This window comes from Dendrobates tinctorius, unplaced genomic scaffold (genome assembly GCF_039654945.1).
Source record: "Dendrobates tinctorius isolate UK_male_01 unplaced genomic scaffold, ASM3965494v1 ptg000250l, whole genome shotgun sequence".
Classification (NCBI taxonomy): domain Eukaryota; kingdom Metazoa; phylum Chordata; class Amphibia; order Anura; family Dendrobatidae; genus Dendrobates; species Dendrobates tinctorius.
Window position 1 is genome coordinate 43,326,267 of NW_027361917.1, and position 15,585 is coordinate 43,341,851.

A 15,585-nucleotide genomic window follows, 5' to 3' on the forward strand; every position below is an offset into this window, starting at 1 on the left:
TAATAATAAATAATAATAAAACTGTCCAAAGACGTAACGCAAGATAAAAAATAAACAAAAAAAAAAAAAAAATGTGTTTCACACCCATCTGGCTATACAACCTCAATTCCAAAAAGGTTGGTTAAAGGGAATCTGTCACCCATTTTTTGTGATGTGATGTAAAGATATCATTCAATTTAGTGTCACATAAGCAATATAGCAGTACTTTTGATACCCCCTGACTCCCCACCTTTGATGCATAAATACCGTTTTTATTCATCCCGCAGTGTATGTAAATCTCCGCGGTCCGGTCTGATGGGCGGTGCTTATTCTCCTTCTCTCCCCCCCTTCCTAGGCTTGCTGTATGTTTTGTGATCTGTGAATATCACAGATCCTGTAGAGTTGCCACGCGTGCGCATTGAAATGGCCTCTCGTGCGTGTGCAGTATGCTTTGCCCATCTGTGGGGAAAGCATAAAATCAGTATTGCGCATGCGCCGGCATTAAGCCTTTACATTCTATGGCCCAGAAGTATCGCAATACTTTCGGCCCATAGAACATAATGGCGTATGCCTGCGCATGCGCAATAATGATTTTATGCTTTGCCCACAGTTGGGCAAAGTATACTGTGCACGCGGGGGAGGACATTTGAATGCACACGCGTGCTAAATCTACGTGAACGCAGGAATAACCAGAAAGAAATGCGTAGCGCAAGATAGGAGGGGGGGGGGGGAATAAGCCCCGCCCATCGGACCGGACCTTGGAGATTTACATACACCGCAGGAGAGCTAAAAACGGTATTTATACATCAAAGGTGGGGAGTCAGTGGCTATCAAAAGTACTGCTATAATGCTTATGTGATGCTAAACTGAATGATATCTTTACATCACATAAAATGGGTGACAGTTTCCCTTTAATGTAAAGAGAACAGGAATGCAAGGATTTGGAATTTTTTTACTAACATTTATTTTTCAAAACAGAATACAGAACAGATATCAAAAGTTGACAATTTTCCCATTTTATTCGAAATAAATAAACTCCTTTAGAAACTGAAGGGAGGAACAAATCTGAAAAAAGTTGGGACAGGATTAACAAAAGGCTGAAAAATTACGTGGTACTAATGATAAACAGCCAGAGGGTCAATTTTCAACTAAGTCACATGACTAGCTATAAAAAGAGCATGATACAGAGGCAGAGTCTCTCAAATGCAAAGATGGTCAGCAGTTCACCAATCCGAACTGCTTTTAAAAATTGTGGAACAATTTCAGAAACCTGTTTCTCAAAGTAAAAGTGCAAAAACTTTGAATATCCCACCATCTACAGTGCATAATATCAAGAGGCAGATTCTGGAGAAATGCATGTATGCAGAGCTTAAGGGAGGACGTGCGCAGCCATACGCAGACCAGCCATACGCCAGTGTTAACTTAGCCTTACTTTGAAAGGACTGTACCCAAGTTTGATCTTTCTTGGAGACAACACAGTTTTAAATTCACTAACCTAGCGACAGGTTCCCTCTGGTACACATGAGCTGCACAGATTTATGCATACTTCGATTGTCACAATAACGTCTTGTAAATCCCAAACTTGCACTTGAGATTTGCAAGATGAAGATTTATTGTTTAGTTCTCAGTACTTAGTAGTAGGGGGGAGTTCCACGCGCCGAAACATTGGCCTACTTTCTAGAATTAATCTATATTCATCACCTACAGGGAGTCATTGAACAGGCCGATGTGTGGTACACTGCTTTAGCCTTGGGTGCAACTTCTTTTAACCAATATTTAATAATAATTAGTGATGAGCGGGTGCTAACCGAGTGTCTTCTGCATGTTCGAATAATATGATTGAGTGCCTGCATCTGCAGCTCTCACTGCTGTTCGACAGCAGCAACACTTGCATGGATTCCCTGTTTGTTAGGCCATCCCTGCATGTGTTGCAGCTGTCGAATAGCAACAAGACATGTAGGCGATGGGACTCGAACATGTTGATCGAGCACACTGAAGATGCTGTTAGCACCAGAGCATGCTCAGAAAACACCTTTTCCGAGCACGTTCGCTTATCACTAATGCAACATTTCAGACTGTACAACTTACTTGAAAGTATTTAATGCGACCACAACTGGAACACCAAAGTGCTGAGCGATTTGGATCTGCTTCTGTAAATTGCAGCAGCCATCCTGAACCAGCTGGAGATTCTGTAGGTAGACAAGAAAGATGAATTTCCTCTATATACACAGATCATGTGCCTGTTCTGGACAGCAAAAAAAGTCATTGTTTCTATGCCAAATGTGAATTATTAATTACTTGTGTTAAGCGTAGCTAATGCCTGAACATATGGCTAGGCTGAGGCTCTCAAGCATGCTGCATGAGACCTGCTACCAATCTGTTGCCAAATATCACATTGATATCATTACGCCAGTGCAATATTATACCACGCAAGTAATGGTGGATGACTTGTTCTAAGTCACAGCTCTGACTACAGTGGATTTCGAGGAAGGCAAAATAAGGACATTGGCAGAGTACACATTGTATAGAATTATACTTCACTGTATTCAACAAATTATGAGCAATAGTTTAATATCTTCGTACTTAGGGTTCAGGATGTGTTCGAAAAAAATCTCATGTCCAACTAAATTCTTAATACATATCTTAGATTGATATTATATGCTAAAAAGGGATGTCCACATCTGGAAAACCAAAACTTAATCACTTCAGTGCCTCATAAAATAATAATAAATATCTATACAGCGCCAAGAAATTCTGCAGCACTTTAGAATTAAGGGGGATATGTACAAACAATAAAGACGCTAGAGTGGGAAAGCAGGAGGCGAGGTCCTGGATGGTAGATGTGTGTCGGTAAAGCAGGAGGCGAGGTCCTGGATGGTAGATGTGTGTCGGTAAAGCAGGAGGCCAGGTCATGAATGGTAGATGTGTGACGGTAAAGCAGGAGGCAAGGTCCTGGATGGTAGATGTGTGTCGGTAAAGCAGGAGGCCAGGTCATGAATGGTAGATGTGTGTCGGTAAAGCAGGAGGCCAGGTCCTGGATGGTAGATGTGTGTCGGTAAAGCAGGAGGCGAGGTCCTGGATGGTAGAAGTGTGTCGGTAAAGCAGGAGGCGAGGTCCTGGATGGTAGATGTGTGTCGGTAAAGCAGGAGGCGAGGTCCTGGATGGTAGATGTGTGTCGGTAAAGCAGGAGGCGAGGTCCTGGATGGTAGATGTGTGTCGGTAAAGCAGGAGGCGAGGTCCTGGATGGTAGATGTGTGTCGGTAAAGCAGGAGGCGAGGTCCTGGATGGTAGATGTGTGTCGGTAAAGCAGGAGGCGAGGTCCTGGATGGTAGATGTGTGTCGGTAAAGCAGGAGGCGAGGTCCTGGATGGCAGATGTGTCGGTAACGTAAGCTGCACCAGTGACACTAGGTTAGGGAGAGGGCTTAATAGGATTGGATTTGGGGTTTCGTTTTTTTTAGAAACCAAAAGAATGTGGCTGGGAAGAGTGGAATTTATGATCAATCAGTGGTCTACAGGCCTAGTAACAGCAGCTGGGTTAACTGAGCAGTATGGAGGAAGGCAGAGTTGTTGGATAGTCTGCTTTGCGGAGAGGTGTGCTGGGGTCAAACAGAGGTGTTTGTTGGATGAACACGTTTAAAGGGAACCTGTCACCAGAAGTAACGCTATAAACCAGCAGTTAGTACCATTATTATACTGTCCACCGTCTGAACGTAGAATGCAGCGGGGAGAAAATGAAATTTATTCTCCCAACCAGCTCTACGTTTCAGTCATGGAGGCGGGGGGCGCCGCTGGTTCAGTGACCAGCCGCCTGACAGCTGAGCCCCAATGCAGAGCCAGAGACAGTAAGGTCCGAGGCGTGGTTACAGCAGCCGCTCTCTAAAATCAGAACTGTGATTGAACCAGCGGCACCGCCTCCATGACTTCAATCGAATGCTGCAGGGGAGTATAAATGTCATTTTCTTCCCACTGCATTCGGTTAAGTGCAGGGTCCGGGAAGGTTAATAATGCTATTAACCTGCAAATTAAGCCCATATCTGCAGGTTAATAGCATTATTTCTGGTGACAGGTTCCCTATAATACAAGTGTGAGCTGCTGTTTGGAATACCGAGGTTGGAGATACTGCTATATTTACAGTGGCTTGCGAAAGTATTCACCCCACTTGGCATTTTTTGTGTATTTTTCTACCTTGCAACCTGGAATTTCACAATTTTTTCTTTTATAGAGAGTTTGCTTCAGTTAGTGTAAAGAACAACCCTACAACTGTAAACATTTGGTTTTCTTTTTATTCTGAAGCAAACAATAAATAGGACAACATAAATTAAAACTTCAGTGTGCATATTCACCCCCTAAAGTCAGTACTTCGTAGAGCCTCCTTTAGCAGCAATTGCAGCTGCAAGTGGCTTTGGATAAGTCTCTGATCTTTCCACATCTTGCCCATTCCTTAAGGCAAAACTGCTCCAGCTCCTTCAAGTTAAATGGTTTCGTCTGGTGATCAGCAATCTTCAAGTCTCACCACAGATTCTCAATTGGTTTAAGGTCTTGGCTTTGACTAGGCCACTCCAGAACATTTACACGTTTCCTCTTAAACCACTTGAGTGTTGCTTTAGCAGTATGCTTTGGGTCACTGCATTTTTGGAAGTTGAACCTCCGTCCCAGTCTCAAATCACTGACAGACTGAAATAGGTTTTGCTACAGAATACCCTGTATTTTGTAACACATCCATCTTCCCCCTCCCCTCGACTTGGACCATTTTCCCTGTCCCTGCTGCCTAAAATCATCCCCACAGCAGGATGCTGCCACCACCATATTTCACTGTAGGCAGGGACGGACTGGACTGAAATTCAGCCCTGGCTTTTTAAATCAGAGAGGCCCATGCTGTCCTCGCCCCCAAACACCAGATGGGGAAATATTACAAATATTACCCTGCCTGGAGAAAATCAAGATTTATTACAAAACCAATGTTTCTAATAATGCCAATAATATTGCTATATAAGATTAAATAATATCAAAATAATACTGCAGTATTACAGATATATACCATCAAACCATAACCAAATATTACAAGCATATACATTTATAATACCACTATACTGATCATTAAAGGGGTTGAGATTAAAGTCGATTGTAACTTCAAAGTGCTGCCCATTGTGTTGGATTGTCAATGCAACCCTCTTCTCTCTCTCTTGACTGATAGCAACACCGCAGAAGAAATACTAGTCTAAAGGGGGTCAGATTCTTTGTAGGAATGCTCGGACCTGACACCTATAATGTGGTGGTGCACCATCTTGCTGGAAAAACTCAGGGAACGCGCCATCTTACGTGCATAAAGAGGGCAACACATAATCATGTAGCAATTTCAGATTTCCAGTGGCATTGAGGTTTCCACTGATGAAGAATGGCCCCACTATCTTTGTACCCCATATACCACACCATCAATTGTGGGTGTCAGGTCCGAGCATTCCTACATGAACAGTTTAGTGAAAAGTGGATTGGTTGTCGTGGGCCACTTGAATGGCCACCAAGGTCTCCCGATCAGACTCCCTTATACTTTTATCTTTGGGGTCAACTGAAGGCAATTGCTGTTGTGAAGATACTAGATGTGCAGCATCTGAAGCAACGGATATACTGGAAGCCGGTGCTAGTATTTCTTCTTCGGTGTTGCTATCAGTGTGTCAAGAGTGGGAGAAGAGGGTTGCATTGACAATCCAACACAATGGGCAGCACTTTGAAAACATTTTATAAGTGGTCATACACTTGTAAATAACTCATGAAAGAATAAAGTTACATTAAAACCAAGCACACCATTGTTTTTCTTGTGAAATTCTCAATAAGTTTGATGTGTCACATGACCCTCTTCCCATTGGAAAAAATAAAGTTGGATCCAAAATGGCCGACTTCAAAATGGCCACCATGGTCACAACCCATCTTGAAACGTTTCCACCCTCCCATATACTAGTGTGCCACAAGCAGGAAGTTGATATCACCAACCATTCCCATTTTATTTAGGTGTATCCATGAGAATGGCCCACCCTATAAATTGGCCATAGTGTTATTTGTGCACCTGCATAGTAATTGACTACTATAGATGTGCAGACCCATTTTGTGGCAATATGCACAACTGCCTGATTAAAAGAACTCTGACACACTAACACTGCGCAAAATCAACCATTCCTCGAGACTACAGATAGGCTACTCGTTTCCAAGAAAACTGGCTTGCACAATAATTCCTGAGAACGTGGCCACGTGACAATGGCAAATGATACTTTTCCATATACTTCACAGTAAGGCAAATTAAATTGCAATCCCTCAATATAATCCTATTAAAATAAATACTTTAATAGTGTCTTGGATTGTCTTTTAAGACCTGTCAGATGGCACAGGCCCCGAAAGGATAATAGATCCTTCACAACGTAACAAAAATATACATCACCTCCTCTGTGTATTCCTTTGCTAGAGGAGCCCCGGCAGTGACCTAAAACAAAATGACACCACATTGTAAGCTCACATTTAGAGATACCTATACAATAAAAAAAGCCAACGTACCATTTTTAAATATAAAGCCCATATGAATACGTTAACAAGGACTTTTTTCTTTTGGACCTCTAATACAATAGTAAGTCTGACAATATATCGTCTCACATTTTTTATTTCATTGGGGGCACATTTTTTGCTGTACACAGGTAACCATTATCACCACTTTATAGTTCACTTCTCAGCAAAAATTTCTTCAAGAGAAATGTGCTGTCTTCCAGGTGCAAAAATTAAAGATGTGTCTGACAGGATATCAGGACTCTTCAGACCTACAGATGACTACCCATTCCTGCTACTACATGTGGGGACAAATGACACCGCAAGAAACGACCTGGAAACCATCTGCAGAGACTTTGAAGACTTAGGCAAGAAAGTGAAAGAACTGGGAGCGCAGGTGGTCTTCTCTTCCATCCTCCCAGTGGATGGCCATGGAACAAGGAGGTGGAATAAGATTCTGCAGGTGAACAACTGGCTACGTCGATGGTGCCGTCAGCAACGATTTGGATTTCTGGATCACGGAGTGAACTACTTATACGATGGACTACTTGCTAGAGATGGGGTGCACCTTACGAAGACTGGAAAGCATGTATTTGGAAGTTGCCTTGCTACACTTGTAAGGAGAGCTTTAAACTAGAACAACATGGGAAGGGAAGCAAAAGACCAGAAAAAGCCATACACCTGACAAATGCTATTGAGAACTCTGCTATTAGAAGTGGAAAGGAAGAACAAAGACGAAAGAATCTAATTAATAAAAATATTGGAGAAAGAGAAACCAATCACAAACTAAAATGTTTCTATACTAATGCACAAAGCATGGGCAACAAACAAGGAGAACTGGAACTACTAACACAGGAAAAGAAATATGATGTCATTGGAATCACTGAAACTTGGTGGGACGATACACATGATTGGAATACAAGACTAGAAGGATACAACTTATTTGCAAGAAACAGACTTGATAAACGAGGAGGGGGTGTTGCATTGTATGTTAGAAACGCGTATATCTGCACAGAGATTGAAGCTTCAGAGACTGGGAGTTCTGTGGAAACTGTTTGGGTAAGAATACAAGGACAGAACAATGGAAAGGACACCATTGTAGGCATTTACTACAGGCCGCCTGTGCAAGCTGAAGATATGGATGAACTCTTTATGCATCAAATGGCCAAGTTCTCCAAAAAATATGACATAGTTGTCATGGGAGATTTCAACTATCCAGACATTTGTTGGGAATCTCTCTCAGGCAAAACTAACAGGTCAAGGAAATTCTTATCCTCTCTTGCTGACAACTTTATCTTCCAAAAGGTAGGGGAGAAAACAAGGGGAACTGCTACCTTGGATCTAATCCTTATAAACAGGGAGGAAATGGTTGAGGAGGTAAAAGTGGCTGGGACCCTAGGAGGTAGCGACCATGCTATTTTAGAATTTTGGATAACTAGAGGTGGAAGACCTGTGAAGACTCAGACGTCAAGGTTAGATTTCAGAAAGGCAGATTTTAAGGGATTCAGAAAGATAATTGGAGGGATCCAATGGCTGGATATCCTTAAAGACAAAAATGTCCAGGAAGGATGGGAAATCTTGAAAAATGAAATTCTCAAAGCACAGTTGTTAACAATTCCGAAAAGAGGGAAGAATAGGAAGCATTTAAGGAAACCAGGATGGGTGAACACAGAACTTAAGCACATGCTAAAAAGGAAGAAAAAAATGTTTATAAAATGGAAAGAGGGAGGCATATCTAAAGAAGAATATAATGCTGTCTGCAGAACCTGCAGGGCACAAATCAGATTAGCTAAAGCTGAAAATGAATTGAGGCTTGCAAGAGATGTCAAAAGCAATAATAAAGGATTTTGGGGATATGTCAAAAGTAAAAGAAAAGTCAAAGATGCTATAGGATTTTTACAGGATGAAAATGATGAAATGGTAAGACAGGATGTTGAGAAGGCTGAACTTTTAAATTCCTATTTTGCATCTGTTTTCTCTCAGAAAGGAAATGTAACACCAACTGTTATTCACTGTCCTATTAAGGGAATAGAAGAATCCAGGATATCTATAAACAGAAAGATAGTGAGGAAACACTTAGCTAACCTAAATGAATTCAAGTCTCCAGGTCCAGATGAATTACACCCCAGAGTACTGAAGGAGATAGCAGAAGAAATTTCTGAACCACTCTCCATAATCTTTGAAAATTCTTGGAGAACAGGAGAAGTGCCAGAAGACTGGAGAAGAGCAAATGTTGTTCCTATCTTCAAAAAGGGGAAGAAGGTGGACCCAGGCAACTATAGGCCGGTGAGTCTGACTTCTATACCAGGAAAGATCTTTGAACAAATTATTAAACAACATTTAAGTCAATACCTGGATAAGAATGAAGTGATCAAACAGAGTCAGCATGGGTTTGTAACTAATAAGTCATGTCAGACTAACTTAATTTCCTTCTATGACGGTATCACTGATTGGGTGGATCAAGGAAATGCTGTAGATATAGTATATCTTGACTTCAGCAAAGCATTTGACAAAGTCTCTCATACAATCCTTATTGAAAAAAATGACTAAGTATGGAATGGACAAGGCAACTGTTAGGTGGATTCATAACTGGCTTAGTGATCGGACCCAAAGAGTGGTCGTAAATGGCTGCACATCCAGTTGGAAGAATGTCTCAAGTGGGGTACCACAGGGCTCTGTCCTGGGCCCTGTATTGTTCAACATCTTTATCAACGATTTAGATGAAGGAATTGAGGGTAAACTGATTAAATTTGCTGATGACACAAAGCTAGGAGGGATAGCTAATACTAGAGAAGAGAGAGAGAGGATTCAAAAAGATTTAAATAAACTGGAGAAGTGGGCAGTAACTAACAGAATGGTTTTTAACAGGGAGAAATGCAAAGTACTACATCTGGGCAATAAAAAATGAAAAAAGCATATATAGAATGGGAGGAATAGGGCTAAGTGACAGCACATGTGAAAAAGACTTGGGTATACTAATAGATCACAGACTGAATATGAGTCAACAGTGTGATGCAGCAGCAAAAAAGGCAAATGCAGTTCTAGGATGTATTAACAGAAGCATACAGTCTAGATCACGTGAAGTCATTATTTCCCTCTACTCCTCTTTGGTCAGACCTCATCTGGAATATTGTGTCCAGTTTTGGGCACCACATTTTAAAAAAGACATCAACAAACTGGAGCAAGTTCAGAAAAGAGCGACCAGAATGGTGACCGGTCTGCAAACCCTGTCTTATGAGGAAAGGTTGCAGGATTTGGGAATGTTTAGTTTGCAAAAGAGAAGACTGAGAGGAGACTTAATTGCTGTCTACAAATATCTAAAGGGCTGTCACATTGTAGAAGGATCAACTTTATTCTCATTTGCACAAGGAAAGACTAGAAGCAATGGGATGAAACTGAATGGGAGGAGACACAGATTGGATATTAGAAAAAACTTTTTGACAGTGATCAATGAGTGTAACAGGCTGCCACGAGAAGTGGCGAGTTCTCCTTCAATGGAAGTCTTCAAACAGAGGCTGGACAGACATCTGACTGGGATGATTTAGCGAATCCTGCTTTGAGCAGGGGGTTGGACCAGATGGCCCAGGAGGTCCCTTCCAACTCTACGATTCTATGATTCTAAAATTACTGTAAATGACATTCAAGCAATACCAGTCAACTGGACAATCCAAACTATGGTAGTTAGAAAGGTTCTTTGACAGAAAGAAAAAAGTGTCACCCTGCTGGGATCCCCAGTGATCAGCTATAATGTGGAGAAGCCTGGCATAAATGTTTAACAGCGCCACCACAGGGGAAACTAAGTATTACACTATTCAAATCAATGGGCTTTTGTGTAATACAGAAGAGTAAAAGACAACCTTTATAATTGCTCCCCAGTATAGCCCCAAAAATATGCAGAATCAAGGACCTCAAGTCTATTAAATCAGCCTGCCCTAAGGCCTTATTCAGACATTAGTGAGCCTCGCACATGTTCTGTGATTCTCATTCTAGAACATGTACCCTCTATAGTGCCATTCACGTCAGGTCTTCTTTGCAGACCGTGTGTCTTCAAAAATATCACGGAGACATGTTCATTTTTTATTGGAGTCACGGAACAAAAATTACCCATAAAAGTCTACCAATGCGTGAAAATCACAGACAGAACACGGATGTCAATGTGCTGGCCATAAGTAACATTGTAATAAATAGAAACTTTGGAATTTGTTTATCTTATTATTTGTAATTTTCACTAACAAACATGATTGTAAAAATGGATACATGGACCAGACACTGATGTAACTCGGATCCAAGATACGGATGAAACGTGGACTTTTTTGCAGATGTGAAATACCACATACATCTGAATGAACCCTAAAAGGTATATAAAAATCAGTTATCTATACTAGACAACCCCTTCAAATATGGTCAAATTCTGGTCTCTTGCAGCTAATAGGGGTTGCTCACTGCAAATATATATACAGTATATTCCCTTCAGAATTTTATCACCTGCAACGTGGACTTTGCATGCAACTAGGGATGAGCGAATAGCTTTGGATAACTCCTTTTCCGAATAGCTATAGCGTATACCAAATAGCTGGACATCAACCTGGATACCTGGAGCGCTCCCGATGATCAGCTGTTTGGCACCGCAGCTGCATGTGTCACGGTTGTGTGACCGTCAAAACACATGCATGGAGAGTGTTTGTTGGGGACCCAGTAACTTCAAAATCAAAGCTCAGCAGGGAATATTAACCTCTTTACCCCCCCCCCCCCCCAGGGTGTTTTGGACGTTAATGACCTGTGCTGAGACAATCTTATAAATGTGCCCCTGCTGTGTACTGTGTAACGGCTGTGTCTGACCGTACAGGAGCATGGTCTGATCATACCACAGCTCCTGAACAGGGGAGAAACCAAAAGAGAGGATACAGACATTACAGCACAGAATTTTACGTAAAAAATTGTTTAAAAACGATCAGGGAAAAGTTTTACTCAATAAAAAAACAAAAAAAAAAAACCCAAACAAACAATCAGCTGTGATTCCATGCTATCCTGTCTCTACACACTCTTGTTTCCACCCCTGCCCAGGAGCTGTAGTATTATTATTATTTATTTATAAAGCACCATTGGTTTCATGGTGCTGTACATGAGAAGGTGTTACATACAAATTACATTTATCACTTACAATAAACAAACTAACAATCACAGACTGATATAGAGGGGGGAGAGAGGACCCTGCCCTTTCGGGCTTACATGCTACAGGATGGTGGGGAAGGAGACAGTAGGTTGGGGAGTCGCTACAGCTCCAGTGATGGTGAGGCGGTAGCTCCACTAGTGGTGAGGAGGCAGCAGGGATCATTGCAGGCTGTAGGCTTTCCTGAAGAGATGAGTATTCAGGTTCCATATGAAGGATCCGAGTGTGGTTGATAGCCGGACGTGTTGGGGCAGGGAATTCCATAGGATGGGGACTATTTGGGAGAAGTCTTGGAGGCGGTTGGGTGAGGAGCGAATAAGTGTGGAGGAGAGAAGGAGGTCTTGGGAGGACCGGAGATTACGTGAGGGAAGGTATCAGGAGATTAGTTCAGAGATGTATGGAGGAGACAGGTTGTAGATGGCCTTGTAGGTCAGTATTAGTAATTTGAATTGGATACGCTGAGGGAATGGGAGCCAGTGAAGAGATTTGCAGAGGGGAAAAGCAGAGGAGTAGCGAGGAGAGAGATGAGTTAGTCGCGTGGCAGAGTTGAGGATGGACTGGAGAGTTGTAAGGGTGTTAGCAGGGAGGCCACAGAAAAGGATGTTGCAATAGTCGAGGCGGGAGATGATGAGGGCATGCACAAGCATTTTAGTAGATTGAGGGTTGAGGAAGGGACGGATTCTAGAAATATTTTTGAGCTGTAGGCGACAGGAGGTGGAGAGAGCTTGGATGTGCGATTTTATGGACAGGGCAGAGTCAAGGGTTACTCCGAGGCAGGTAGCATGATCAGACCATGTCCCTGTACAGTCAGACATGGCCATTACCCAGCAGGGGCACATTTATAAGATTATCTCAGCACAGGAACATTATTTTTAAATACGATTCAATTGTGGAACTTATTAATATTCCAAGATCTATTGATTAAAATGTACTTTTGTTGGTGGGAAACCCACTTTAAGAAATGAACAGCAAGTTCATTATACCACTAACTATTTACTGACACTTTGTGAAATATTTTAATAAACCTCTTACAATCATACAGGGCAGGAAAAATTTTTTTGGAAACTACTTACATTGGGTCCTCCTCCATGCATCTTCAAAGCCCTAATGGTAGCCACAAGCACAACTGCATTGGGAACCAAGCCGGAGGCTCTGCATTTAATGTTAAAGAACTTCTCCATTCCAATGTCTGCACCAAAACCAGCTTCAGTCACTATAAGTGAAAAAAAGAGAAAAAACAAAAAAAAAAATTTTCATTACTCAGCCATTTGACAAACCATATTTTTAATTAATGTATTTATTTTTAACAAATCCCAGCTTTGTAGTCCTTCATTTCAGCATCGAAAAAAAGCTTATTTAAAAAGGGGCAGTCCCATCATGACGAGTTTTGCAAATGTGTTCACTTAGGCCTCTTTCACACTTCAGTTTTTTGCATCAGTTGAAATCCGCCAAAAAGTCAGACAAGCGGATCCGTTCTTAACTGATGTGAACGGATGGCACAGGATCCATTTTGAGACGGATCCTGAAAATGAGGAAATTTAAAGGAAATGCTGGCTGGGATGAGGAAATTTAAAGGAGAGAGAGAGAGAGAGAGAGAGAGAGAGAGAGAGAGAGAGAGAGAGAGACAGAGAGACATTTTTGTCCGGCACCCAGAAAGAATTTCGGGTTAAATGAGTGTCTGGAGGATCCGCCAGAGAAAAAAACGTTACAAGCTCCGTTTTGAAATCTTTGAGGATGGTGACGGACAGCAACCTTTGGCGGATCCTCAAAAAAAAACGGATGCAACGGACAGCAATCCGTCACAATCCGCCATTAATGCAAGTCAATGGGGAAAAAAACGGATCCTCAAAAAAACACATGCAATTCCACTACTTGTTAGTCAATCCTTGCACTTGTTGCCTGACAGCCGCGAGACATGCAGCCGCAAAGACACAAACATTTTTTGAGCACGCCAAAGACACACAGGCTAAAAATTATTCATAGTGAGAGGTAGGGACTAGTGATGAGTGAGTATACTCGTTGCATGATTTCGACTGCTAGACAGCTCGAATACATGTGTGGAATGCCTGTTAGGGAATTCCCACATGTATTCAGCCTGTCTACAAGTCGCAAATCATGCAGCTGAGACAACGAAAAGTAAACCTCCGAGCACCCCAAAATACTCGGGAGGACACCCGAGCATGCTCTGAAAAACACAAGCAATGAGTACACTCGCTCATCACTAGTAGGAACAGCAAATACCAAATTCAACTTATGAGTCATAGCAATACAGGAAAGGTTTTCACAAATGAAATTGTTAAAATTATGACGGCGTTTTTTAGTAACAGACAACCTGACAAGTACCGCTCCAAGAACGTCAACCGTTGGATGAAGGAAGGAAACAGGATACAGTTCTAAAGCTGCAAGGATGAAGGCAAGCACACTGCATAGGAAACGAAGCGGAGGAAAAATGAGAAGAAAACAATGCAGGGAGCCAAACTATTCTACTTGGAAACCTGCCTATAATCATATACACACCACACTCACTGCTATATTATTTCCTCTTTCCCAATTCAAGTGCCAAGGAAAATATCAACAAATGTGGCCCCGGGGGACATCTGAGGGTTCACTACAGTGTTGCAGAGTACTAGATCAAGGAAACCATTAAAAAAGGGCCATCATAAAAAACTATTAAATGAAAAGGCTTAAACAATCACCACGCTGACGGGTGTTAACACAGGACACAACGTAAACCAGCTATACAAAATTGGTTGCGATCAATTTTGACTATTACGGACTGTTGTGTCCTCCCCTCAATGACGGAGTGCAAATAGCAAAATTTGTAATGAAATCTCTCAAGAAGTACTAAGGCTACGCCATTACGGTGCCATATACAGCTCTGGCAAAAATTACGAGACCACTTCCAAATGTTCAGTCTGATTTTTCTCTTTATATGTATATTTTTGAGTAAAATGTAAATTGTTCTTTTAGTCTACAAACTTCTGACAACATGCCTCCGAATTTCCAAGCAATACATTTTGTATTTTTTTTTTTTTCCTGAAAAGGAGAAATGGTAAAAATTATAAAAAAAAAAAAAAAACCCAAGTGCTTTCAGACCTCAAATAATGCTAATAAAACAAGTTCATAATCATTTAGAAACAACAATACTAATGTTTTAACTCAGGAAGAGTTCAGAAATCAATATTTTGTGGAATAACCATGATTTTTAAAAACAGCTTTCATGCGTCTTGGCATGCTTTACACCAGCCTTTCACATTGCTTCTGGCGCAAAAATTTAAGCAGTTCTTCTTTGTTTCATAGCTTGTGACTATCCATCATCCTCTTGATTACATTCCAGAGGTTTTCAATGGGGTTCAGGTTTTGAGATTGGGCTGCTCATGACAGGGTTTGGATGTGGTGGTCTCTTAATTTTTTGCCAGAGCTGTATTTGCAAGAAGGGTTGATACAAATCGATGGCCATTTGCCCTACTAGGAGCAAAGAGACTATAAATTGAGATCACCCTCTCTGAACACCAGCTGGACCACCACTAAACAGCAGTTCCCACTCTGGAAGGCAGGATGTAGCTCGCTACAAGATGTCCACTCATTCAGATGGGTGCTGTGATCATATGTTCAACTACAGCTGGTTGGCAGTCAGTCTGATTTGCTCCCTGTAGTAAAGTTATTAATGCCAATTTCCCAGAGACTCCTTTAAAACAAGTAGCGCCAACCTGTTGACAGGTGGGCAGGAAAGCCCTGCATGTTAATACAGACACCGGAAAAAAGCGTTAAAAATCACAAGAACAGCTGTAAAATTATTGCAAAAATGTTTATTTTTACATGCATTATCCATCTATGAATCTATGAAGAGGTGAATAAACCTTTATTATAATGTTTTGAGTTACAGGCCATGCACCCCAACATTTAC

General features: G+C 41.5%; 1 protein-coding gene across 2 annotated transcripts in view; it reads right to left on the reverse strand.

Annotated features, from left to right (window-relative positions):
* The window catches only part of MTHFD1L (methylenetetrahydrofolate dehydrogenase (NADP+ dependent) 1 like), a 346,407-nt gene that overhangs the window by 144,451 nt on the left and 186,371 nt on the right, over positions 1 to 15,585 (reverse strand). For both annotated transcript variants that reach the window (XM_073557652.1, XM_073557653.1), the window contains exons 21-23: positions 12,752 to 12,891; positions 6,411 to 6,452; positions 2,068 to 2,168 (exon numbers count right to left, since the gene is read on the reverse strand). In XM_073557652.1, the coding sequence (XP_073413753.1) occupies positions 2,068 to 2,168; positions 6,411 to 6,452; positions 12,752 to 12,891 (283 nt within the window). The remainder of the gene's footprint in view (positions 1 to 2,067; positions 2,169 to 6,410; positions 6,453 to 12,751; positions 12,892 to 15,585) is intronic.